At 44.9% G+C, this 25,859-nt stretch overlaps 1 protein-coding gene across 1 annotated transcript in view; it reads left to right on the top strand.

Moving 5' to 3' along the window:
• Positions 1 to 25,859, top strand: part of Efl1 (elongation factor like GTPase 1) — a 123,783-nt gene that overhangs the window by 70,644 nt on the left and 27,280 nt on the right. The window contains exon 16 of the mRNA XM_028873811.2: positions 22,570 to 22,701. Within this exon, the coding sequence (XP_028729644.1) occupies positions 22,570 to 22,701 (132 nt within the window). The remainder of the gene's footprint in view (positions 1 to 22,569; positions 22,702 to 25,859) is intronic.

Raw genomic sequence — 25,859 nt, 5'->3', positions numbered from 1 at the left:
ATCCAGTTTCTGAGCTGCTGGCTAGCTGAGATTACAGGCAGAGGCCGCCTTGAGGCATTTCTCTCACGAAAGATGTGATCCCATGGGGTTATAATGGAGCTGACAAATTTTTCCAGCCTGTGGATATGGTAGCCATCCCAAACCAGTTATACACGACTCTCACATGCCTGTGCTGATGCTGGTGTGAAGCCCAGCATGCTCCAAATGCATACAGATGAAGCACACTCCGTTCTGTGTATTACCTAGTGCTTGAAGATGAGTCACTCGGCCGCCGCCGCCGGCTTACCTGAGTGCCATACTTTGAATCGTCATTTCAGCATGTGCGCCTACTTAGTTAGAAGTTAACTGTGTTGTGACCGTGGGGACTTGCTGTGTCTTCAGGCTTGCCTTCGCTCGGTCCTATCAAGAGGTCAGGGCTCTAGGTTGTTTAGACAGTGACAGAAGCCCCGTGACGTACACGTCTCAGAACGTACTCGTTACTAGGGAAAGACAGTGGTCGCACAGCGTCGGGAGGCGTCCAGGGGACCACCGCAGTTGGCAGCAAAGCCTGCGTCAGCCATGCGAGAGGAGGCGAGGACTCGAGAGATTGTAGATCCGAAGTGGACATGGAAATAGCAGAACCAGGCCACAGACGGCAGCCTCTCCACAGCTGGAGCCACCAGCTGCGCTCTGGGAAATCTGATTGGCCCTGCAGGGTAAGAAAGGGGGGGCTGTCAGTTCTCAGGAGCCAGTTGTTAACTTTCACAAAATTTGCCAGCCAGTTGTTAAACTTGGCTATTTTTAAAGACTAAATTATGCACATTTATTTAATTTTTCCCCCCTGAAACACAGTCTGTCTCAGGCCCAGGCTGGTCTAAACTTACAGCAGTCAGTCTAACTTCTTTGGCCTTCGGAGTGCTGCCGTTACTGCAAAATTATATGAAACTCATTAAATTCTATTAGAAACAAAGGCATTAAGTGGATCAGACATAGGTGGCTGCTTCTGACCGTAGCAAAACTCCCTGACACCAGAGCACCCAGGGTCTGGAAACAATTTGCTGGGCGAGAGGGGTTTCGGCCCCGGCCCCGGCAGCGTCTGTTCTGCCCGCCGCTGGCAGTGAAGGCGCGTGCCTGTGCCTGCACGTGAGTAGACTGCGGCGGTGGCCTTTCCTGGAGAGGTGCTGTGTTGCTTCAGTGACCTCTCTCCCTGTTGCCCTTTGACCTCTGACCCCCCCCCTTTAAGATATTAGTTAAAAGTGGGAAGGAGACTGCCCAGAGGAATTTAAAAATGGGCAAAAGTAGGAATTGCGCATATCAAAGCTTCCAGATACAGATGTGATGGAGAACCATGGCGCCTGTACCCTGCTATGGAGGAAGACAGAGCTGTCAGCTGTCTGTTGCCCTAAGAAATGCATATAGCTACCTCCTAGAAAGGAAAAGTAGCAAAGGCCAGAGCTGCAGCCACAGTAAACACTACAGTCCTACTGAGGGTGATTGCCTTTCTTTAAGACAGCGTCTCACCGAGGAGCCCAGGCTGTCCTGGAACTCACTACGTAGACCAAGCTACCCTCGAACTCAGAGATCTGCCTGCCTCTGCCTCCCAAGTGCTGGGTTAAAGGCGTGCAGCACCATACCCAGCGTGGCCTATATTCTTTGGTGTTCTCATTTATATGGTGAAGCTATGCAGCTTTTGTTAAGTCCTTTAAATTATTTTTTTCAATTTTTTGACTCATCTCTTTTGTATTTTGTAGCTTTTGCCAGAGAGGTGGGAAAAATGAATGGAAAGGGCTGGAGCTAGAACTGTGTGTCCGATCCTTGTCTAGAACGCAGAGTTTCTGGATATGGTCTACAGCATGAGGAAAGAGAGCAGGAGGAGGCATGCGAGAGAGAGAGAGAGAGAGAGAGAGAGAGAGAGAGAGAGAGAGAGAGAGAGAGAGAGAGAGGAGGTTATGAGTGAAGTCAACTCTCCTTTCATTCTTTTAAAGATTTACAAGCTTGGTAATGTCTTGTAGCCTTTCTCTTTTTCTTTCTTTCTTTTTTTTGCTGTGTTTCTCTTAAGAAAACTGTAGCTGTCATGTTGAACAGCCGCACAGGTAATGTTACTGCTCAACCTGCCTACATGTTTATCCTCACTTATGGAGTCCAAGTCCATATGTTAGTTTTTGAAAATGGGTTCTAACCACAGAATCGAGTAGTGGGGTTCACCCTGTGGCTTTGCTGTGCACTCTGTCTTCTGGGGGTTAAGTACCCGCTGCGAGTTCATGTGCAGCGAGTTCGTCTTGGCAGAAAAGGCCCAGCATAGTGGACATAACAGGCAGATTTCATTTGCTTCTGTTACCACAGCGGGGGGGGGGGGGGGGAGAAAGTCTCCTTCCTCATCAGGTAAGCAGTAAACTTCTCGTTCATCCCACTCTCTAAGCTCTCTTCTCTGAGTGTTGGGATAAGAAACTGGCTGCTTCCTCCGTTTACCGTGACACGTGCTTTTGCTGTAGATGGTGGCTTCATGCCGCCCAGCCTGCAGCCCACTCGTCAGCAGTGGAGGGGTCCTCCGCTTCCTGACTGTTTAGTTAGCTAACACCCGGGTTCTGAACGCAGGATGTAATTCCCCGGATGGCCTGAGGCCGGCATGCTAGAGAAGCAGTTGAATCTGCTAGACTTCTGCAGATCGCTCTGTACTGGCTGGGCCACTCTGCTTGTCCATTGGAAATGTGGGTTTAGTCCGTTCCTCTGGTTTGTCCCTTCAAGAAGGTAGAGCTGGACCCTGATTGACAGTGAAATGTGCTTTAAGGGGAGTAGGAAGAACTGAGACTCTCTGGAGAAGACTGATGATAAGGATTAACCCTCAGCTCTACCAGGAAACCGAGTTTAAGGCTCATCCCTCCTACCCGGCCTTTGCTTTCCCATGGACAGTGATGCTCCTGGAGCTGGTCAGTTAGCACTTGTAAGTCCCTGAGGGTGAGCACGTGCCACCGTCCAGTTTGGTTGACATACACTGTGCTTCTGTGGCTCCCTGTGGGTACCCTAGTGCTGGTGGCTGATCCTCTGTGTCTTACTACACAAATTAGTCTGAGATAAGACACTTAGAACTTGTATGATCTTCAAAGGTGATGACGTACTTCAGTGGAAAAGAATTTTGAACCACTGATTATAATTTAGTGTAGTCAGAGCAGGTCACTTTCTTCCACACTGTTTCAGCATGCTGTCCATCTTTTCCCACCTCTAAAGTCGGAATACCAAAGATGTAAATGGCTGTCATGGGGACAGAGACATGACTAACCCTGTCCGTGAGCCTCCCACTAATGTGTGCTGCTCGGGTGTTCTGCTCTAGGGCTTGCCAGATAACCTGGCGGGATTCTGCTGGGCAGACTTCCTAGCACTGTGTACTTTTTAGGGAATCCTCTACTTGGTTTTGTTACAATGTTGGCTGCAATAACTCCCCAAGAAATGTAACAGCTGCCAGCTGACCCTCTTCACAAACAGAGAACACAAGGACCTATTGTAAACCCAGAAATGATTCTCAGAAGACATTCAGCTCTGCGAAGCCACGGGACACATTCTCGGCACATCCAGAGCCTTTGTTATCATTACCTTTCTTCAAGCTCCATCCATCAGATTCGGGGAGGGTGTCATCAGACCTGTTGTCAGCTGGCCTCTGCTCCTGTCTGTGGAGCAGGGACAAAGAGCTGGTGACTTAGTAATGAAAGCGACCCAAAGTGGTGTCATGACACTGCCTGCTAAGGAGACAAGTATTTCCCCCAAAATAAGACTAACTCTTCAAAAAAGCAAGTGAAAGCTGCCTGCCTGCTTAAAACAAAGTAACAGATTACTGCCAAGTTTATTTCTATCCTGTGTGCATGAGTAGCAACCTTTCCTCCTCCCACAGTTGAGTCCTACTTTCTGCTTTTGACTCTATATCCCAGGGCCCCTGTCGTTAATGCTGGGGCCAGGGCCTTGGCTGGTTTTGTGTCTCCCTTCGCACACAGTCTTGGGAAGAAGTGGCCGTGGCTCCCAGGGCCTTTCACCAGCAGCCCTCTTGTTTTCTTCCTTCCGGGTACCTGCTAACCGTGCAGGCTCCAAACTCATCAGGCTGGCTGCGGTTTCTGCCTGCATTTGTCGGCCTGCTGTTGCCTGCGCTGGCCAGCTGTTCCAGGGATTAATCCTGACTTCATACCACATCTGACTCTGTGTCCGTCATACCTATAAAATATCATTTATAAACAGCTTGCCACCCCCTGCTGCCAAAGTTGTCCTTTCTAATGGGGTAATACTTCAGGTTCAGGTGACCACTGTGGGAACCTCACTTTGCTTCAAGAAAGAAAACCTAAGGCTGACTTAGCAGCTGCCACAGACTGAGCTCACAGCGAACCTGCTGCCAAGCACAAACTGAAGACCCATTTCCAACAACTAGCTCCTTAGAGATGTACCTCTGGGGCAGCTGATCTTCTTTTTAACCTGAACATATTTTGTTCGATTTCTACATGAGGCAGGGAGGGAGTTGGATTTGGGTTGGGGTATAAAAACCGAATTGTTGGGGAAATAGCTTTTGAGTGTTTAAAAGCTAGCTAAAGCTGGAGGTGATGGTGGTGTCGTGAGGAGTGGGATTGGAGGATGCGGATGGAGCGGGAAGAACCATTCTTCAGTGGAGAGAAGGCACATGAATTCCAATGGTTGTGGAGAGGAGAAGCAATATTGTGACTGCCTTGTTCCTCGAGAACAGCCCTCATACCAGAAGACACTGAGGCCAGAGCAGAGGGACCAGCCCTGGCCTGGCAGTGAGGAAATCTCCAGAACCATCCGGGACTGTGCAGTGAGGGCAGCCTGTGCCCACCCTCCCCTCAGACTCCTTCTCTGTAAGATGACTTACTCTGAGGACCTGTGGGTTTGTAATATATGGTTATGTATTTAACTTGGGGACAGTGCTGTTTTATAAGCCAGCTCTATAAGTTGTTTTCGAAGCTTTAAAGAGATGCTGTAACTAAAACAAAGAGTGAGAGGGGATTTTTGTTTCCCCGCTGTGATACTGGATGTGGAACCCTGGCTGCCTCCATGGCTCCCTGGAGGCTTTTCCCACTTTCTGAGGATACTCAGTAATATTGCCACAGCCTTCTCTTCTGCTATCTGAGCAAATCCCATAGGCCATTTTCTTAGTGTGTGCTAGTAATGTGAGGAGGGAGCTCCCAAGGGTGATTTCAGCATGTGTTGCATTATCTTCTGGAGTTCAGAGGAGTAGCAGGTACAGAGAACTGGTAGAAGGACCTGGGAAGGTAATTGAGGTGTCAAGGAAGAAGAGAAGAGACATGGCAGGGCAGTCCTGCATCTGAGCATTAGTTTCAAGAGGTCTGTTTCTTTATTTGCCTTTTGACCCAGTGTTATTGATCCCATGGCCGAACCCTTTGGGAGATAGGAAAAACACCTGTAAGAGCTGTTCTCTGGAAGACATGGGGTCACAGTAATGTCCCCTATACCCACAGAGAGTATCCAAGAATCTTTGGCACCTGTGAGTTCAGCCCTGGGGATTCCGGGTTAGCTGATGAACACATTCCAGATAAGAATCCGTATAAGCTGGTGGGCTTCGGTGATTGTTAATCTAATGATAGTGCCACAGACAGGCTTGGCAGCCTTGAGAACTAGTTTGCATTAGTCTGTCCGATGAGGATTTCTTTATAGATGCTACACCAGCATTTCTGATTCGTGCTACTGTTGATCCCTTAGTTTGCAACAGGTTGCACTAGGGACAGTTGACTAATCAATCAGAAGTCCTCTAGTTTGAGCAAACACATCCCAGTGTTCCTGATGGAGTAAAGGAGCCTCCCTCTTAGGAGGACATTCCTAAGTTCTGGGTACTCCATTGATTTTGATCAATAAGATCAGTTCGATCAATTAGAGATGACCACCATCCCACCCCACAGGATGTTGGGGGTCTTTGCCTTGAAAATCACATACATAAGGCTGTAATGTTACATCTGTGGAGATTTGCCATTTGAAGTGACCTTCACATTGTCCTGCTGATCTATGTTCTACAGGTACGTTTCCTGAGATGTAGGCTGAGGTTTTAATCTCGCCATGGCTGGATCTTGACAGTGGTGATAGTAATGTAGATGTAGACACACAGCAGTCCTCGGGTGACATGTTGGATGTTAGCAGTAGAGAAGTAAGTGTATTTGCTAGAACATTGTTTTGTTTCTTCCAGAAATAAAGACAAAACCATAGTGTAGACTTCTGCGTTTTTTATTTTTGGACATCTTCCAATGGGTGTTTAAAAGAACTAGACTGTGGAGAAGCCATAGCATGTCAAGAACCAGAAAGTGGAGAGAAGAGAGCGGGCAAGGGGAGGCAGACTACGCATAGTTGAATAAGGGGGGGGGGGGATTTTCTTGCGGCCGGGTGTCTTCAGTGGTCGCTCAGCAGTGCAACACATGCTGTGTCAGCACTGGAGAACGGGGGTGGGGGGGTGGGGAGGGATGGAAAAGATGAGCAGACCAGTCGGGGCTGCTTCTGTTTCCTTCCAGACTATGACAATGTACTGTACGGCTGGACTTACTTCATTCAATATTCTGTTGTGAGATCCATCGTACACATAATTCTCATTTGTTTATTCTCATCACTCTGTGTGTGCCTACTATACTTTATCCACTATTCTCTTGGGAGATAGTTAAGTAATTTTTCCAGTATTTGCCTGTTATGAATGTTGTTGCTTTGAATGTTCTCATGAATGTCTTGGTGATTATATCTGCATGTTTCTATTGGGAGAGAAATTGCTGGGTCATAGAATAGGCATATGCTTATGTTTAGCGAATAAGAATTTCGGTTTCTGACAGAAGTGTCTAAGAGTTCTGGGTACTCCATATCACTACTAACAATTGTTTCTGCTTTTCTTTTCATTTGAGCCATTTCTTTCTTTATGAGGTCGTATCCTATGTTAGTTTCCCCAATGACTAGTGAAAATAAATGCCTTTTATTTGTTGAACATCGATTTCTGTTTGTGAAAAGCCTGTTAGATATCTTCTTTTCCTTCCTGGCCTCTTTTTATATTGAACTGTGGGTATCCTTCCTATCTTAGTGTGTAGATGTCCCTGGCTGAGCATATAGACTGCAGACACCTCTTCTCACCTTCGGCTCTCCAGTGATGTCTTACTGTATTTTAATATGATATAAGGCCTCATGATTCCTCTGTGGTTAGTGTTTTGTATACCTATTTTATGAAGTCTTTGCTTACTCTAAAGTCAGATTTTTTTTTGTATTTATTTGAAAATTTTTTTCATATAATGTATTTTGATCATATTTTCCCCTCCCTAACTTCTCCCAGACCCTCCTCACCTCCATAAACCCCAACTTTATGCTCTTTTTCTCTCCTAAAGAATAATCAAAACAAATGAAATACCAATAAGATTTTTTAAAAAATGCCAAAACAAAGGAGGCACCCACCACCTCCCCCACCCCATCCCCCACAACCATCAAGTTAGTTTGTGTTAGTCAACTATTTCTGGGCATGGGACCTGCCTGAGTGTGCTTGATATATCCAGTGACACTCCACTGGAGAAAACTGGTTTTTCTTTTGCAAGTAGGTATCAGTTGCAAATAGTTTCTTTGTTAAGGGTGGGAGCCCATGTCCATTTCCCTGTCTCATTGCTGGGACTCTGTCTGGCTTGAACCTGAGTAGGTTGTGTTTATGCTGCCGAAAGCCATAGTGTCTGTGGGTTCATATGTGCGTCAGTCTTGCTATGCTTGGAAGACTGTTTTCTTAGAGTCGTCCATCACCTCTGGCTCTTAGAATCTCTCTGTTGCCTCTTGTACATAGATCCTGAGCTTTGATGGAAGGGTTTGATGAAGACATCCCATTTAGGACTGAGTGTTCCACTCTCTCAGTGGTTTATAACCTCTTGATTCCAGCCACGCTCTACAAACACTTCAAAAGTTCTTCTAGCTTGTGAACAAGTTTTCAGTGTAAAGTTGGCAACATTTTTTCATTTTTAAAAGATCACATGATACTAACACTACTTCAGTCTGTCTTATTATAATTGTTTTCCTTCTATTTTATGTATATAATCCTATTTACATAAAATTGTGTATTCTACTTTATCTCAGTGATCGCCAAAGTCAGTTTATTTAATGGTTGTGTAGTATTCCGACAGGTATACATGTTTGCCCAATCTCTAGACATTGAAGCTGCTCTTACCTCGTTAGGAAACACGGCTGTCTTGCAGAAGTATGTGGTACTGAAGGTAACAAGTAGAATGGCCATATTGATTCTGAGCCCCATCATTAGTTGTTTTCACTTGTTTTTAATTGAGTCAACATTAATCCATCCCTTACAGTACCAATCTTTTTGTTTTTTAGTTTGATTGCTTTTCACACCATTATCCGCCGTGTTTTTAAAATACATAATTAAAACCCATAACCACTATGGTATAAATTTTTTTCTGAAATTTAAGACGATATTAATTGAAAAACTGAACTTGAACTGTTTTTTACAATTAAAAAAAATTATTTTATTTTATTTTTTTTTTTTACTCAGTGGGTGGGCACGTGCCTGTCACCCTTCCTGTGTGGAGGTTGGGGACAGCTTGTAGGAGTCAATTCTCCCCTTCTATCCTGTGGATCCTGGGAATTGAACCCATGCCATCTCACCTCCCCTGGGCTTGAAGTTCTGATGAGAGAGAAAATGTGGTGGTTTCCTTTTACTTTGGGCCCTGGTAACAGAGCTGTCTTCCAGGCTGCTGCCTCTTACTGTGGAGGTAATGCGCACGCGCGCTCTGGAAATGGGCATTCGCTTGAATTGAACTGATACATCTTGCGTAAAATTCAGTCAGCAGTCTGGGAACATAGCTCAGCGGCACCCACGCCGCATCGAGATGCAGACACATGGGAGAGCCTCAGCTACAAAGTCAGCTAGGGGTTCAGTAAGGGGGCAGTAACGGACTAAGTTCCAGCACTGCCCCGGCAGTCACCAGCAGGGACTAAGCTACTGTTCCTGGTGTGGCCCTGCAAGGGAGAGCGACACAGCCGGTGATGACGCGACCTCCCAGGGACTTTGGAAGTTCTCACTAAAGGCTGAACACATGTGGTATGCTGGGTGACGTCTTCTGAGACTTCTGTAAGTTATCTAACCATTGGGATGGGCAAATATTTGGCTGTCCCCAAGTGTAAACAGTGTAACTAAATCAGACCATTTGCAGCAGATGAATTGATCATGGTGGAAACTTCCATTGAGAGCTTTGCTGTCTATTTAAAAATACCAGCAAATCAAAAAAACAAAAAACAAAAAAAAAAGGATAGAAGAGAAGTGATAAATTTAGGGAGGTAGATAGGCTTAATCTTATTGAAATATCACACAGTGTAAACACGTCAAAGTATTGCAGGGTACTCCATTAACATAAAGTTTTTATGATTTTTACATACAAGGTAAAAAGTGAATTTTAAAAATGCTATAGGAACAGCCACACTAACAAAACACAAGAACTGATCTTGTCTTCATCTGCCTCCCGTGGTCCTCAACACAGCTGGAAGCATGAGTCATTAGTACAGTACTTAGTGAGATAAACTTCTAAAAGGACAGAAATGGTGTGGAATGCTCCTTCAGCAGCAGGGTTGGGTTCAGCCTCAAATCCCCGTGTTAACCAATGAGATGCTGAAGGCCACTCCAAATTCCCAGCCTCCTGACCGGCCTTTGAGTAAAGTAGTGACCACTAGAGAAGTGTTCCCTGCTAGTGGTGAAGGGTCCAGGAGAGTCACCGAGTGGTGCAGGCCCAGTAGTCATGTGACGGCCTGCACAGGCCGAATCCCGAGATGAGGGCCTGTGTTTGGCGCTGAGAGTCAGCACAGCCTTCAATCTCAGGCTGTTCAGCACTTCACTCTTGGGGAAGACCTTGATTAACCTAAGGAACAGGCCGTTCCCCATCTGATGGGAACCCAAACCTCCCTCTGGACACCGGGCACACAGGCACAGGGAGATCCAACAGTCCAAAGAGCAGTTTCAATTTCTGGGCTCAAGTTGATTAATACTAATGCAATCCATTCAAAGCATAATCCCAGGGTTTATTACTCTGTGATCACTCAAACAATGGGGGTATTCATTCAAGCCCCAGGAGTAACAAAAGGCTGTTTTGTTGTTGTTGTTGTTGTGTTTATTTTTAGCTCCTGTTTTTAGATAAATATTATCCTAATAAAAGTAGGAATTTTGCTGAGATCATTTGTTTAAATGTGTGAGAACTAAAGGGATAACACTCTTGACACTGAGTACAGATTTTCCTAGGCGTATATTTATATTTCACTATGCACTTAAGGTTATAATTTTAAAGTATGTGCATTTTAAAACATGAAAGCTGCACTTCGGGTGTGTTTCTGTGCATGTATGTGGGTAAGCACATGTCTGTGTGGGGGACAGCACATGCCTGTGGGGGGGGGGCAGCACATGTCTATTGTGGGGGCAGCACATGTCTGTGGGGGGGCAGCACATGTCTATGTATGTGGGGCAGCACATGTCTGTGTGGGGGGCAGCACATGTCTATGTACAGTGTAGAGGGTGGAGGAGAGCCTTGAGTGACATTCTCAGAATTGCTGCCTGCCTCCTTTGAGACAGACTCTTTTCCATTGGCCTAGCCGTCAGTAATTAGGCTATACTTGATGACCAGTGAGCCCAGGAATCCTCCTGTCTCCTTCCCCAGCACTGGGATTACAGAACACACTTCCACATCCAGCATTTTCACATGCTTTCTGGGGATTGTACTCAAGTCCTCATGCTTGGAAGGCAGCACTTTACATCCTGAGATATCTCCTCAGCTCCCAAGAGATACACATCTTAGTGAACTCAAAACAAAAAACCCAAAAGTTTACAAGGTACAGAAATATGGAAAATATAAAAAGGCAGTTAAGATCGTTATCAACATTTTAAAATTTGGAGTCCTTTAAGTGGTGAATAGTCCAGTGAACACCCACGTACTCATCCAGGTTTAACTGATTTGGACGTTTTCCTGTAATTGTATCCCTTCTTCTCTTACTATTGGGTGGTCACCTGAGGAGCCTTTGTTGTGTCTCTCCCGGCTCCTCCAGAGCTCCCAGCTGCCCCAGCATGTCCCTGTTTTGAGGCTGCGTGTAGTTTCCACTCCCCTGCTTTAAAGGTGTCTGTAGGAGAACGCATAGATACATACAGAGTGAATTTTTAAACTTTGAATAATAGATACTGTTTGTGACTTGTGCAACATTTTTCTTATGCTGTTTCTTGTTGCTTTACCTTGGTGGATGTGGGGGAAGTTAATTTGGTTCTCTGAGAAAGGGACTCACTCTGTAGCCTAGGCTGTTCTATATCTACTAGTTCATGGTCCTCTGTCTGGCTCGGGCTCTGCAGTATTAGGACTATAAGCATGTACCACCATGCCCACCTTCAGGGATTTTTTTCCCACCCATGTTGATTCCATTGTCTGAATTTATAACGTAATTTTTCTGTTCTTCTGTTAACAGTTATGGAAAGTGGCTTTCAGGTTTGTGGGTGTTGTTTTTCCTCAGCACCAGGAATGCAGTGTAAGACCTGCATGTGTTAGGCAAATGCTCACCCAAGCTAGATCTCTAGTCTTCTTGCTTAAGTATTTAGTCACAGGGTGTCTTAGTCAGTGTTCTGTTGCTATGAAGAGGCATCATGATCAAGGCAACTCTTATAAAAGAAAGCATTTAATTACAGGCATGCTTACAGTTTCAGAGGTTTAGTCCATTGCCATCATGGCAGAGATCATGGCAGCAGGTAGTACTGGAGAAGTAGCTGAGAGCTACATCCTGATCCACCAGCAGAGAGAGAGAGGAGAGAGAGAGAGAGAGAGAGAGAGAGAGAGAGAGAGAGAGAGAGAGAGAGAGAGAGAGAGAGAGCCTGCCCTTAATGTGAGCTTTTGAAACCTCAAAGCCCCAGTTACACCCTTCCTCCAACGAGGCCATACTTCCTAATCCTTCTCAAATAGTGCCACTTTCTGGTAACTGAGCATTCAAATAATATGAGCCTCTATTGTCTATTCTTATTCAAACTACCACATTCCATTCCCTGGCCCCAAAGGCTTGTAGTCTATTCATGATGCAAATTGCATTCAGTCCAACTTCAAAAGTCCTCCTAATCATTCACCATCTCAACACTATTTAAAAGTCCAAAGTCTCTTCTGAGACTCATGGCAGTCTCTTGCCCTATAAAATCAAAACCAAAAAGTGAGTCACATACTTCCAAAAGACAATGGCACAGAATATGCATTACCATTCCAAAAGGGAGGAAAGGGAGCATAGTGAGGAAATACTGGACCAAAACAAGACTGAAACTCAGCAGGGCACACTCAAATTCTGCTTCTCTATGTCTGATATCAAAGTATTCTTCATATCGCCAGCTCCTTTCAGCTTTGTTAACTGCAATATACTTCTCTCTCCTGGGCTGGTTCCACATCCTGTTAGCTGCTGTCCTTGGTATGTGTCCTATGACTCTGACATCTTCAACATCTTGGGGTTTCCAGGGCAATCTAGGCTTCCCCTTCACAGCTTCATACATAGGCCTCTCTGAGTCTCCATGCAGAAACACCCGGCACAAGCCCCAGCCTCACTCCCTGTCTTTCTTTATTTCCTTAGCTGTGAGGGAAATTCTACAACCTCTTTCTTGTATTCTTGACTCTAAAGCCAGAACTATGTGGCCAAAGCTGCCAAGTTCTGCTCCAGAACTCGGCCCTCCTCAGCTTTCTGCTGCAGATGCCTTCTTTTACTGCTTGAGCTGTTCTTTAGTTCTTTTTCACATGTTGGAAGCATCGCTGGGTGGGGGCTTGCCCTGAGGTCACCACTCCCTTTATTTCATTTAGCATCAGGCTTTTCTTTAAACTTTGTAACTCTTTGAGCACTGGACTCAGCTTCATTACACTTCCCTGTGCTCCTTTTCCCCTCGAACTGTGCATTTTGTATTCTCTTTGCCTAGCTTTCTTCTTTTCATTACAGATCTGTAGAAGAGTATTACTAATAACGTGACAGAGTCAACACTAGGCTGTCTTGAAATCTCCTCTGCCAGTGGCATTAATCTAAAACTCGTCAATTTAGCCTCAGCAGATTTTTAGGACAAAGGCAAAAAGCAGTCAGTTCTTCGCCAAAATACCACAAGAAGGATCTCTAAGCCACTTATTAATATTCCTTCCCTCTGAAACTTCTTGAGCTGGATCCCCACAGTTCAAGTTACCTTCAGCACTGTCTTCTAATACTCCTACTAGGATAACCAACTAAGCCCTGCTTAAAGTATGCAACCACTTTTCTAGTCCAAAGTCCCAATGTCTTCTATATTCCTCCAACAAGCAGCATGGTCAGGCCTGTCATGGCAGTACCCTGGCCCTTAGTACCAACTTCTGTCGTAGTCATTGTTCTATTGCTGTGAGGAGACACCATGACCATGGCAACTCTTATAAAAAAGAAAGCATTTAATTGGAGACTTGCTTACAGTTTCAGAGGCTAAATCCATTATCATCATGGCAGAAAGCATGGCGACAGGCAAGCACTGTGCTAGAGAAGGAGCTGAGAGCTACATCCCTGATCCATAAGCAGAGATAGAGCATGGCCTGGTGTGGGCTTTTGAATCCTTAAAGCCCACCCCTAGTGACACACTTCTTCCAACAAGGCCACAACCCCTGATCCTTCTACTCCTTTCAAATAGTGCCACTCCCCGGTGGCTAAGCATCCAAATATATGAGTCTATGGGGCCATTCTCACTCAGACCACCACACAGGGTATCACTGATTTGCCCAGGCTGGCCTTGAACCCCTTGGAAATGTTGCGAAGATGGCAGGCCTCCACGATCTAGTCATCTTGCTTTCAGATTTTTGCTGTTAGAAAAGTGAAGACCTTTGAACATGTGGATGCTTTACTAGGGCAATGTTTTTTTAACCCCATCAATCCAAACCTTATTTTAATAGCTAATCTAACATCACCTTTCTTCCTGGAAACAAAATTCAAAGACAAAATAATCTGCCTGCCTACCTAATTTTCACAACAGTGTAATAATTTAGTCATAAGGACAAACAGGAAGTAATCTTCAATAAAGTGAATTGCCCTTTGGAATGTAAAGATTATTTGTGACTGTCTCAGAGGTGTGATTAATTCATATGATTAATTCACATGGTGTTTACGTCACAGTAACAAATGCAGTTGGATAGAATGTATGGAATTGAGTGCCTGTTGGTAAGATGTTGAATATTTTGTTTTCACAATGGGTTCATTCTTCCTCTGATTTACGTAGTAATTCCATTCTTAAAATTTTAGTGTATATTTAACTGTAAAAAGAAAAGAAAGCAACCACCTGTAGACGAATTTCTAAATGGTCTTATTAAATAAGAAACACAGAGCCAAATATAGGGGTGAAAGCCTTAGAGATCAGGGAAATAGTGAGGGCCACCAGCTAAGCTTAACTCCCCACACTGCCGCCGTAGCTTTCCCAGAGAGCTACAGCCTGTCTACCCACACCTTTATTGCCTTGCTGTTCTGCCCTCTCTTTGGCTATCTTAGCCCAGCTACCTCACTTTCTATCTGTCAGTAGAGACCTCCAGGTCTCTATGGTTGGCACTGGGATTAAAGGCGTGTGTCACCAGGCTTGGCTTTGTTCCCTAGTGTGTCCTTGAACACACAGAGACCCTGCCTGCCAAGTAATTAGAATGAGGGCGTGTGCTCCCACTGCCTGACTTCTATGTTTACTTAAAAATATCTGGCCTTTTTTCCCCTTGATCTCCAGGCATGCTTTATTTATTAAAATACAAATAAAATATCACCACATTTCAGCACAAATAAAATATCACCACAACCGCCTTTGCTATTGAAATGAAATTAGATTTAAGCTCAGATTGCTGTTGACTAGTTATCCAGCACAGAACCCACAAATCATGCATATAAAGGACGGACTCCTTTGTGTAGGACATTTGTACACATTATGAGGTCCTGGCCCAGCCTACTAAATGCTAGTAACACTTGTAACAACCTTTAGACCCATCTATAATACATAAAACCCACTTTTTAAATACACAAAGCTACCAGAACTTGGTTCTTCTGTACCACTAACATAGATGTGAAATGGTGTCTTGTTTTAATTTATATTGTGTTGTTTAATGAGATTAAGACTTGGGGGTGTTTTTTGGTTTTTAACAGCCAGGGCTCTTCCTCTTTGGAATCTTTTTGTAGATATGCCTATATTCTTCGTCTCTATCCCTGTTACTTTTCAGGAATCCTTGATTTACACTAGCACTTAGCGCTTGCATCTTCGACTCTTTGATACCAGAGTCATTTTTGTCGCTTTGGTTTTGTATCTTTTGTTACAAAGTGTGTTTCTTACAAGTTACTGAGGTTTATGGCTCTAGTGTTGTGGAGTCTTTGGGATTTAAGTGTTCCAGTTTTTGTTGTTTCACATTTCATCTGTGATCCATAGGAAATTTTCTTTTTCAGCGTGTGTGACAGTGGTATTTTTTTTCTGTTTCATCAGCTTATTGTCTCACTGCCGCTTGCCGACCAGGCCCTCCTGTCTGCCACCTTGGACGTGCCGTCCACATACTTGTGCTTGCTGGTCTGTGTCGGTCTCTCGTTCTTCTCCACTGATGCTGCATCTGACGACCACTGTCGCTGGGCTGTCTGTGCATCTGTGCCCCCCCCCCAGTCGCGCCACTTTGTCCTGAACAGGGTCGTGTGCTGCCCCTTCAGCCGTCTTTAATCTGGTCCACGGTGAACAGAAATAGCTCACAGCTGGACATGCCCTTCTCTGGTTTCACCTGTTCATTCAGCTTTTCCCTGACTTTCTGTTTCTTTGACTATTTTGGTCAGGATCATTTTGTACCTGAGCTGAAGTCGCCATTTCATCCAGAAGGAACTCATTTCCTCTTGCCATTTGGAAATATTTGAGTTTTAAAGGCAGAAGGAGTCGGGTTATGTTTTTCTGACTTAAAAAAACCCTATGTCTTTTCTCCATCCTTTTCCCTCCTCTCTCTCCTTCCTTTCTTCTTCTCTTCCCTCCTTAAGTTTTGCCTTTAGACAAATGTGCAGCATTATTTTGTTTATGCTTCTTGTGTGCTGACCTGCGTATGTTCCTCCGTTTATTTAAACCGTTCCATTTGAAACTCACCCTGAAGACTAGTATCTAAACCAGTGTGTCCCATGCAAAATGTAAGTTTAGGTCAGTGGGACAGAGCCCAGAGCCCATGGATGGGTGGGATTATGAATGCAAGTCTGTTATTCGTTGTAGTTAACTCTTTGGTGTATCCATGTGATTGACTAATACAGGTCAATTCATATCCCAAATGTAGATTCAGAATCTGATGAGCTTGCCGCTTAGCACAGCAGTGGCCACTGTGACCTTTATAATTATCACTGCCGCTGCTTCATTTATTGCCCAAGGTTAGAGCCGTAATTAGATTCAAATCCCCTGATTCCACATCACACATAACAAGCACACATGTGGACTAGAGAAGAGAACCGATAGCATTTGCAGGGTCCCGGAGAAGTGGGAACACTGGGGTGAAACGGCTCTTCAGTCCTGCTTTAAGCTCCACGCCGAGTCTGTCAATAAGGACCTTGTATTCTCCCTTGGGCCCACAATGGTGCCATTTCAGCTCTTCAGAACACCCTCCCACGCACTCTGCACGACTGTCTCCTTATCTCTTTATTTCAGTTTCTCAAGGAAGCCTAGAACCTTGTGATTTCTCTTTTCTGTAAACAGAATGCACTTGCCTTCTTGGAACAGTGGTCATACTGTACTGTAGTTCTTTTCCCTGCCTTTGTCCCATCAATTCTTAAGCTCTGTGAGGACAGGAAGTGCTCACATTCATTCAGTTCTTGGAGAATCATTATGTAGTGCCTGCTTTGGATCCCTGCCCTTAGAACTCATGTTGTTGGAAGACTGGGGGAATTCGAATGATTATTAATCAGTTATTTGAACAGAACTTTCTAAGCTTTGAAGCTTGTACACCAAATAGAAAAACCTCAAACACGAAATACAGAAAAAAAATATTTAGAGAAGGGGAGATAGAGCTAAAAGGTTCATTACACAATGAATAATGTAAATAGTAATAAGAAATCACACACCTAAAAGAAGGCTATGACTGTAACACTTCCCTTTCCTGCCCACGGCAGAAGCTGATTTGTCCTGGTTTCCTCCCTTTCATCTTTCCAGCCTCTCACAAATCACCACAAAGGACAGCCCTGCCTCCATCCCTAATCCAGGGACAGTCCCACCTCAGTCCCTAATCCAGGGACAGCCCCACCTCAGTCCCTAATCCAGGGACAGTCCCGCATCTGTCCCTAATCCAGGGACAGTCCCACCTCAGTCCCTAATCCAGGGACAGCCCCACCTCAGTCCCTAATCCAGGGACAGTCCCGCATCTGTCCCTAATCCAGGGACAGTCCCACCTCAGTCCCTAATCCAGGGACAGCCCACCTCATTCCCTAATCCAGGGACAGCCCCACCTCATTCCCTAATCCAGGGACAGCCCCACCTCAGTCCCTAATCCAGGGACAGTCCTACCTCAGTCCCTAATCCAGGGACAGCCCCACCTCAGTCCCTAATCCAGGGACAGCCCCACCTCAGTCCCTAATCCAGGGACAGCCCCACCTCAGTCCCTAATCCAGGGACAGCCCCACCTCAGTCCCTAATCCAGGGACAGTCCCACCTCAGTCCCTAATCCGGGGACAGTCCCACCTCAGTCCCTAATCCAGGGACAGTCCCACCTCCATCCCTAATCCAGGGACAGCCCCACCTCAGTCCCTAATCCAGACAGCCCCACCTCATTCCCTAATCTGGGGACAGCCCTGCTTGAGTCCCTGATCCAGGGACAGTCCCACCTCAGTCCCTAATCCAGGGACAGCCCCACCTCATTCCCTAATCTGAGGACAGCCCTGCTTGGGTCCCTGATCCGGGGACAGTCCCACCTTGGTCCCTAGGTCCCTAATCCAGCTGTAGTCTACCACATCCACAACCTTCACACCAAAGACTAGCATCCCTGCTGTGAAGTTCAGCCCCTTGGTCACCTGTCTCTCCTACCTCCAGCCTGTGCTCTCTGCTGTGCCCTGCCCTGAGTGTTGGGACTGTTAGGACTAGGGTGTCTCTCTGTGCTGGCTGGGGCTTCACAGCTGTTTCGCTCTGGTAGAAAACATCGTTTCAAATGTCTTACTGAAGTGCATGCTGCTTGTTTTCCTGGGCTAGCCTGTGCATCTCTCATCTGTCCTGGTGTAACAGGGGAAGACAGAGGGAGGCTTCTTTGAGGCGCCCTCTCATTTGCCTTGGACACATTACCAGGCAGCACTCGGGTGCTGACCGCTTCAGACTCTTCCCCTGCTGGAGTCCTCATCTCCTGTGCCTGCTTGTGTTAGCCAAACTCCATTGGGTCAGTGTGTTTCCACAGGAGTGGAGTGAGCTGGCTCCCCGTGACCACATCTCGGGCATAAACTGAGACCCTATGGTGATATGGTTATAACTCTTTTACCTCGATGGGCAGTTTGCTCCCTATTCTTAAATACACCAGAATTAATTAAATACACCAAAATTTATTAATTACAAATTTATGATTCTTTACGGTGTTAGTTTTCTCGTTATTCTCTTCTGAGGAAAGGGCCTCCAGTTCTGAGTGTAACCCACTTAAGAACTATTTTTAGCTTATTTGTTCCTACGAGAAGGAAAAAAGAAAATGACATGATGATGTCATTGTTGCAAGACTTTTCTCTAGGGCCATGAGGAGGCTGACAGGCTGTTGATTTCATGGCCTGCTTAGCACACCTAACAGGCCAAGCAGTCTTCTGAACACCTTAGCTAGTCTCGACCCATCAACCTTGGCAGTGCTGGCGAAGCAGGCTTGGAAAAGGCATGTTTACGTTCCTGGTCTTCCCCACCTTCTCAATGAGAGTTGGAAAGTGTGGGTTCCCTAACACTCTTTAAAACTGCTGGGTCTGAGTGACAAGGAAGTAGAACTGGAGCGTAAGCTGGGCACAGATGTATTGGGTCCTTGAGTACCTAATGACACATAGGACAGAATGTAGCCTTGCACAACCAAGGACACAGCATCCCACATCTTCAGGCATCTGTACTGAAAAACAGAAAATTCCCCACGTCCTGTCCAACGTGGCTCCAGGTGCTTGAACGGACCCGAGGCTAATTGCAAATCTGCTTTTCCACAGTTTACAGAATCCATTGATTTGGGCCCAACCATAGTTGGAAGGGCAGGCTGAGGGGTGGGGGGTTAACTGTGATAATGTTAAACCTTAGGGAGCATCTGCTAGCCAAAACGTTACATATTTTCCAAGATATTGTAATCCCAGTAACACTTTTCTTTTACCAGGGAGTAGTGCTTTACAAACGTACGTTTTCCGTAAGATGGTAATGCTGTTTTCTGTCCAGACAGCTGACTGGCTGGTCCCCGGAAAGCAGTGTTAGCATTTAGTGGTAGCTTTGCCATCTTCCTGCCTGCAGGGCAACCTGGTGCTGGAGTGACTCAGCCCACGGAACAGAACGCCAACCCACTTCTCAGTCTCTGCAAAATATTGCTAACAGGTCTTTTGATGTATGTTTTATGTATTGTTTATGTCTGAGCTACTTCTTAAAGGGGGATATTAGGGACAGCCTGGAAAAAAAAATGGCCTGCTAACATTACAAAATATTAATATTTGACTTAACAGAATCAAATGAATGATATAGAGCCTAGCCAGGGCCTCTGTTCTCCACTGAAGAACTCAGCATTTACTTGGTTCTGGTAACTGTCATCCTGTCTGAGGCATGCTAGCATGCACACTCATTTACCTTCAGTTGGTTACAAAAAAAACAAAACAAAACAACAAAAACGAAGCTGAAATTCTTCTGCTCCATAAACTGCTTTTATCGACATATTCCTTAATCTGGCTTTTCTGTACCTTTTTAAAGAAAAAAAAAATAAATATAGTGACTAAAAATGATGTCCACCATCAGTTGGGATTTTTCACATGGAACTAATCTCTTCCTAATTCAGAAATTTTAAAATGATTCCTTGGGAGTATGCCCCTCCCCTCCAAGTCCTAGTTGAAGGGAACAGCAAGGTTTGAGTTTTGTATAGCACAAATTGACTCCAATTCATAATCATCCTGCTTCAGCCTCCTGAGTGTGGGCATTCCATGTCTGGCTAATTATTATACTGTTGACTGAAATGATTGAAGTAAAAAAAAAAAAAAAGGTCATGATTTAAGGGAAAAAAGATTATTGAATGTTATAATAGAGTAAAGGTGAGTGCCTAAGAGGAGAACACAGGGAGGGGAGGTGGGAGAGGAAATAGCAGCAGTGTGAGGATGTGAGGATATTAGATAATATGTTTGCACTTTTCTGTCTTTTTCAGAACTGAATTCGATGGCATTATTTTTAAGGCAAAAATTTTGTTTCAAATTGTGTTTAGTATAAAACCAAGCTGCACAGTCACTATTGCCCTGTATCCTATGAAGAAATTCTCAAAGAGATGTTAAGTCATTCTACTGTGATTTGCCCAGATAACCTCAATGGTCCTTTTCCTATGTCTTTAAATTATATTTTAGAATAAATACAGTAGGTAACCTGTAATACAGCTAGCAAAGGTCTTAGGCCCTTCGGATCATTTCCTAGCTTTGAATTCTTTGCCTTGACTCTTTTCTGTTTGGGGGAATTCTTGTCATGCCAGCGGGTCTGAGCAGATCTAAATAGCAAGAGTGGATTCGGTTGCTGGAAGAGCAAAATGTAAACCAGAAGTCAGAGAGCTAGTGTTCAGATTCACTGACCATCTGCAGCTCGTATCCCTTCTGATGTAGAGGAAAGAGCAGCATTTGTCCTCCAGTGAAACCGTGTGCTGTGTGTGCAGGAAGGAAGTGCCACTGTCAGAGGTCAGACGGAAGATGAATGAAGTCTGAAAGAGAATATTTACTATGGGCTTTTCCTGAAGCCTAGCCTCACTGGAGATGAGGCTATTTCTAGTAGCCCTGCTGGAGAGTTGGCCAGCTCCAGAATCAGTTAGGTCCTGATACCAGGGAGACAAACAGGAAGCTGCAGCCAGGCAGACTTCTGCGCGCTGGGCCAATGGGTGCAGTGTTAGTGTTAAGGAATGCAGACTTTACCAAACAGGTATGCTGGAGTGCAGAGATGTGTACAGATGGAGCAGCAGACTTGCTCTTGGTAGAATGAACGCTTTCTCCCTTGCACTTGGAAGGCTTCATGAGGTGGTGAATCTGAATGCTCTCTGTCTGGCACATCAAAGGCAAGTTTCCTCTGGTGTGGTCAGACAGGGAGAGTCCTGTAAGCTGTCATTCCGGTGTGTGTCCAGAACTCTTGCCTCGGGTCACCTCTCCCAGACGGGCTACTGTACTAGACTGGACAATCTCCTTCCCACTTAGGCTTCTCAGTCTTTTTTATTTCAACATAATGGCTCCCAAATGATCCTTGTGCATGTTCTAATTGTTCTAAATACTGTCCACTCTGATTCTGGATGTGAGGTCAGAGTGTCGTTCCATCTCTTCGTAAAATGCTCTCTTTACTCCCATCTATCCAGAGAACATATGTACCCTTCAGAGTCTCATGCAGCCATCATTCAGGAGCCTAGAGAGGGAAGACTGAAGTCTCTTTAAACCTGAAGTAGAATTCAGAATAGCTAGGGGGTTAAATACTCAGTAGCCATGCCATACTATAGATTTCTGAATTCCCTTTATCCATATGTAAATATGTTTAGCAAAATGGTTATTTTAGCAGAGATTCATATTCATTAAATTAATATATATTTTAAGAGAGACTACCAACTATAACTTGAAATAATTGTTGTTTTCAGACAAAATATCTAGAAATGGGGTCTGGAGAGGTGGCTGAGTCTGGAAAGTGTCTGCTGTACAAGCATGAGGAACTGAGTTCGGGTCCCCAGCATCCACATAAGAGCCCCAATGTGACCCCAGCACTGGGGAACAGGACACAGACACATCCCTGGGTCCATGGCCAGCCAGTCTAGCCAGTTGGTGAACTTTGAATTCAACGAGAGACCCTGTCTTAGAAAACAAGGCAGAACGCAATTGAAGGAGATACTTGAAGTCTGCCTCTGGCCTCCATGAACGTACACCCACGTGTGCATGCACACCTCCCCAGGCATATATACACGTGGCCACGTGAACATGTACATACAAAATACACACGCACAAAACCTAGAAGTGATCATTTCTGTTATCAAAGTAGATACGCTTCCACCAAACCTGATCTAACGTGACGTGTTTATCTGAAAAAGAAAAACTAGCAAATTTCTGTGGGTTTTTTGTTTGTTTGATTGATTTTTGGAACACAGTCTTACTATATTAGCCTTGGCTAGTTTGGAACTTACTCTGTAGATCTGGCTGGCCTGAAACTCACAGAGATCTGGCTGCCTCTGCCCCCAAAATGCTGGGATTAATGGTGTGTGCCACCACACCCATCCAGAACTTGTGCATTTTTGACAAGAGAATATTACCTAGTTTAAAAATGAGCAAACCATGGATGCCTACTTCATTCCTTGTCACTTTGGTAGTGTATTAGGTGTGTCCTAGGTCTGTGCTGTTATTTTCCTAGTATAAGTTCAGACTCGGTCATCTGTATTGATCCCATGGCTGTTTCTCTCTCTGCAGGCATTGGAGGCCTCCAGGACTTTGTTCTAAAATCTGCCACTCTGTGCAGTCTGCCCTCCTGCCCTCCGTTCATTCCACTCAACTTTGAAGCCACCCCGATTGTGAGAGTCGCTGTGGAACCAAAGCACCCAAGTAAGAGGGCCCTGCTTATAGAAGCCTATGGTACTGGCATGGGTTTGTTGCTGTTCTGTTTGCTGTTTCGCTTTTGAGATGGGGTCTCTCTACATAGCTCTGGCTGCCTTGGAACTCGCTGTGGCCTGGAATTTACTATGGAACCAGGCTGGCTTCAGACTCAGAGGTCTACCTGCCTTTGTCTCCTGAGTGCTGGGATTAAAAGCATGCGCCACCACACCTAGCTTGCCTCACCATTTTAATGTGCGTATTTATTTGCCCCTCTATGATCTAGCTCTTCCTGGTAGCTAGTAATGGCCAATGAAGATGCTACAGACCCTCCCTTAAGGAAGCATAGAGCAAGTGTGTGAAAGGCAGTTCTCTGCTAAAGGACTTGATGGCCTCCTTACCTTCCTCTCCCTAGATCTGAGATCTGAGAACTTCTTCTCCCTCCAAGTTTTAAGGCATAGAATTAGCTGCTCGTGTCCCTGGGTCCCAGAAGCTGTTTCTGCTGCCCTTTGATTTAGCCTGGATAGCATAGCACAGAGTGATACCCCAAACAGCCTGTTAGAAATTGGCTATTAATATATTAGAACTTCTTAAATTATCAGATATTTACTAATCCCCCCTTTTTTAGATTTATTTCTTTTATTTGTGTGTAAGTGTGTCTATTGGTGTACATGCACGTGTGTGGGGATGCCTGAAGAGGCCAGAAGACAGCATCATCCCTGGAATGAGTTACAGGTGGCTGTGAGCTGCCCCACATGCTCCCAGACATGAAGGATCCTACCCAAAACCTGGCTTCTTTCCTGTCCGTGGTGTGCTCTGAATGACATTAATTTCCTTGACTCTGTCTAAAAAATGTAGTTAAAGAGAATTATTTACAGTCATCCACCTGGAGGCCAAAGTGCATTTCCCTAAATTTCTCTGAGCTTCTAAAACCTAAATTGAAACCTTTGAAAGGGGCACACCATTCTCATTATAATTTTTTGAAGAATGTTGCTGTTTTCTCATAAGATAGGCTGTTCCTGCTGAGACGCCTTGTTCCTTGACTGTATCAGTGCAGTGCCCGTTTGTGTATTTCCGTTTCTGAGTGTTGCACTCTGTCTGTCCAGCTTCTCGTTTCATCTTCAGAGTGTCTAAGAACCTCTCCTTCACGCTGTCCCCATGCTGTGAGTCCTCAGAGTGCGCGGACTCCGTCTGTGCTTGGCTCCGCTGTCTTACGCTTATCCTGGAGCCATAACCCCTTTGTCCGTGGGCCCACAGTCTCGCAAGATCCCACTAACACTGCCAGGGAAGGCCTGGAGGACCCGCTCTCATTCCTGTACACAGCTCTTCACTTGGGGACCTCTCATCTTTTTCATAATAAACTGGATTCGTCCAGAACCGAGCCACTCTCTCCGTCAAAGAGAACCACACCCATTTGTTCTCTCACTTTTCTTCTTGGATTTCCCAAGCTGGGGTTAGGAGGTCCTGCTGGCCAGCCTCTGCTCCCTACACACAGGGCTACTCAGAACTCAACAGACACCCACAAGTGTCCCCAGGCCATCACTGTTTCCATTATTCTCATTAATCATGTGTTTCCCAACAGTCTAATGCCAATTTAACATTGATTTTTAATGTCAAATTTGACTAGAAAAGTTTTAAAACTAAAAATAGAAAGAAATTGCTACTGTAGAGATGGCTCATCAATTAAGATTATATTCTTCTCTTGCCGAAGACACATGTTCATTTTCCAGCACCCATGGCAAGTTGCTCACAACAGTTCCACTTCAGGGAATTCAGTGTCCACTTCTGGACTGTGAAGGCTCTTGCACTCATGTGCACAAATACACACATGTGCTCATAAAATAGAAGCTAACTTGTTCAAGGTTATATAGTTAATAAGTTCTGTATTCAGGATTCACACTTCTGCCTCAGAGACAGAGGAGAAATTTAAGAAAGTCTCCTTAGCTGAAATAGGGCTTCCAGGTTTTTTCTGTTAATGTTTTGTATATATCATGAAACACCAAAATTAGAAATTATTTTAAAAATTGAGAAATAAAGTAACTATACTTTTATGGGTTTTTTAACATATGCATACTATTTGTAATTGTGGTTTGTAGTTATATTAATTATCTAATACTACATAGCAAGATAATCCAAAATTTAATAGTCTGAAACACTAATCATGTATCTGTCATTTTGGTCAGGAATTTGGAGATAGTTGAGCTTAAGAGTCTCCAACCAGTGGCTTTTGTACAAATTTTGGGTTACAGCCACCTGCATGTTGATGATGCTTTCAAGACTTGTTTACATGGGCTCAAATGTTGGCTGGAGTTCAGCCCTCGGGCCTCCACAGAGCCCTTGCACTTGGTTCTCAAGTGCAGCAGAACACAGTGACTGACTGTGTCCAGAGCTAGCTTGGGCAGTCACCATCACCACCTCCACAGTGTTCTGTTGTCAGATGTCACTCTCACTGTGAGAGAGCGCCGTCGTGGAGCTGAGTATCAGGAGGCCAAGGCATCACCTACAAGGCTGGCTTCATGATTTTTGAACTCCTGACTTGGCACATTGTGCCGTAACTGTTCAGCGGTGTCTCCTGGGCTCCATGTTGCAACCCTTAGTTTTAGTAATTGTTGTGAAGAAGTGCCTCCCCGACAGTCTGCACTGAAGCATGATGTTTATTTTAGGACATTTACCACTTACACCGAGTTCTTGATGAAATGCAGAAAATAAATGTCTACTTTTCCTGGTGTCACCTCCTCCTCTTACATTCCTTAATGTCTATTTCTGTGTCATGAGTGAACTGTCCATTCATAAAATTTTTAAAATAAGGGAAGAAAATCACTCTACAGACTTTAAAGGGTTAACGTATGAGGTATTTGTATTGATTTTGGCCAGAGAATGGCTACCAGAAACATTTTCAAATCCCTGATTTCAGTGTTGTCTCCAAGTCTCAAATTTGATTCTAAAACTCTCTTCTTCCCTTATTCCTAAACTGTTGCCTTTGGCTTAGAGACAGAGCTAAGTGCAGGAACCGAGACAAGTGTGTATCGGTTGGACGTTGTCGTTCAGCTGATGGAAAGCTAAAGACAAGCTTTGTCTTCTTCCTGTTAGTGCTGGTTTCCTGTGCTGTGAGTGTCCCAGTGTCTGTGGAGCAGTCCTTTGAGCTAGATTTCAGGTTCTCTGGCGGTCAA

The sequence above is a fragment of the Peromyscus leucopus genome, chromosome 1 (assembly GCF_004664715.2).
Source record: "Peromyscus leucopus breed LL Stock chromosome 1, UCI_PerLeu_2.1, whole genome shotgun sequence".
In the NCBI taxonomy this organism is placed as follows: domain Eukaryota; kingdom Metazoa; phylum Chordata; class Mammalia; order Rodentia; family Cricetidae; genus Peromyscus; species Peromyscus leucopus.
Note: the sequence above shows the minus strand (reverse complement) of the source record. Positions and strands in the feature narration are given on the sequence as shown.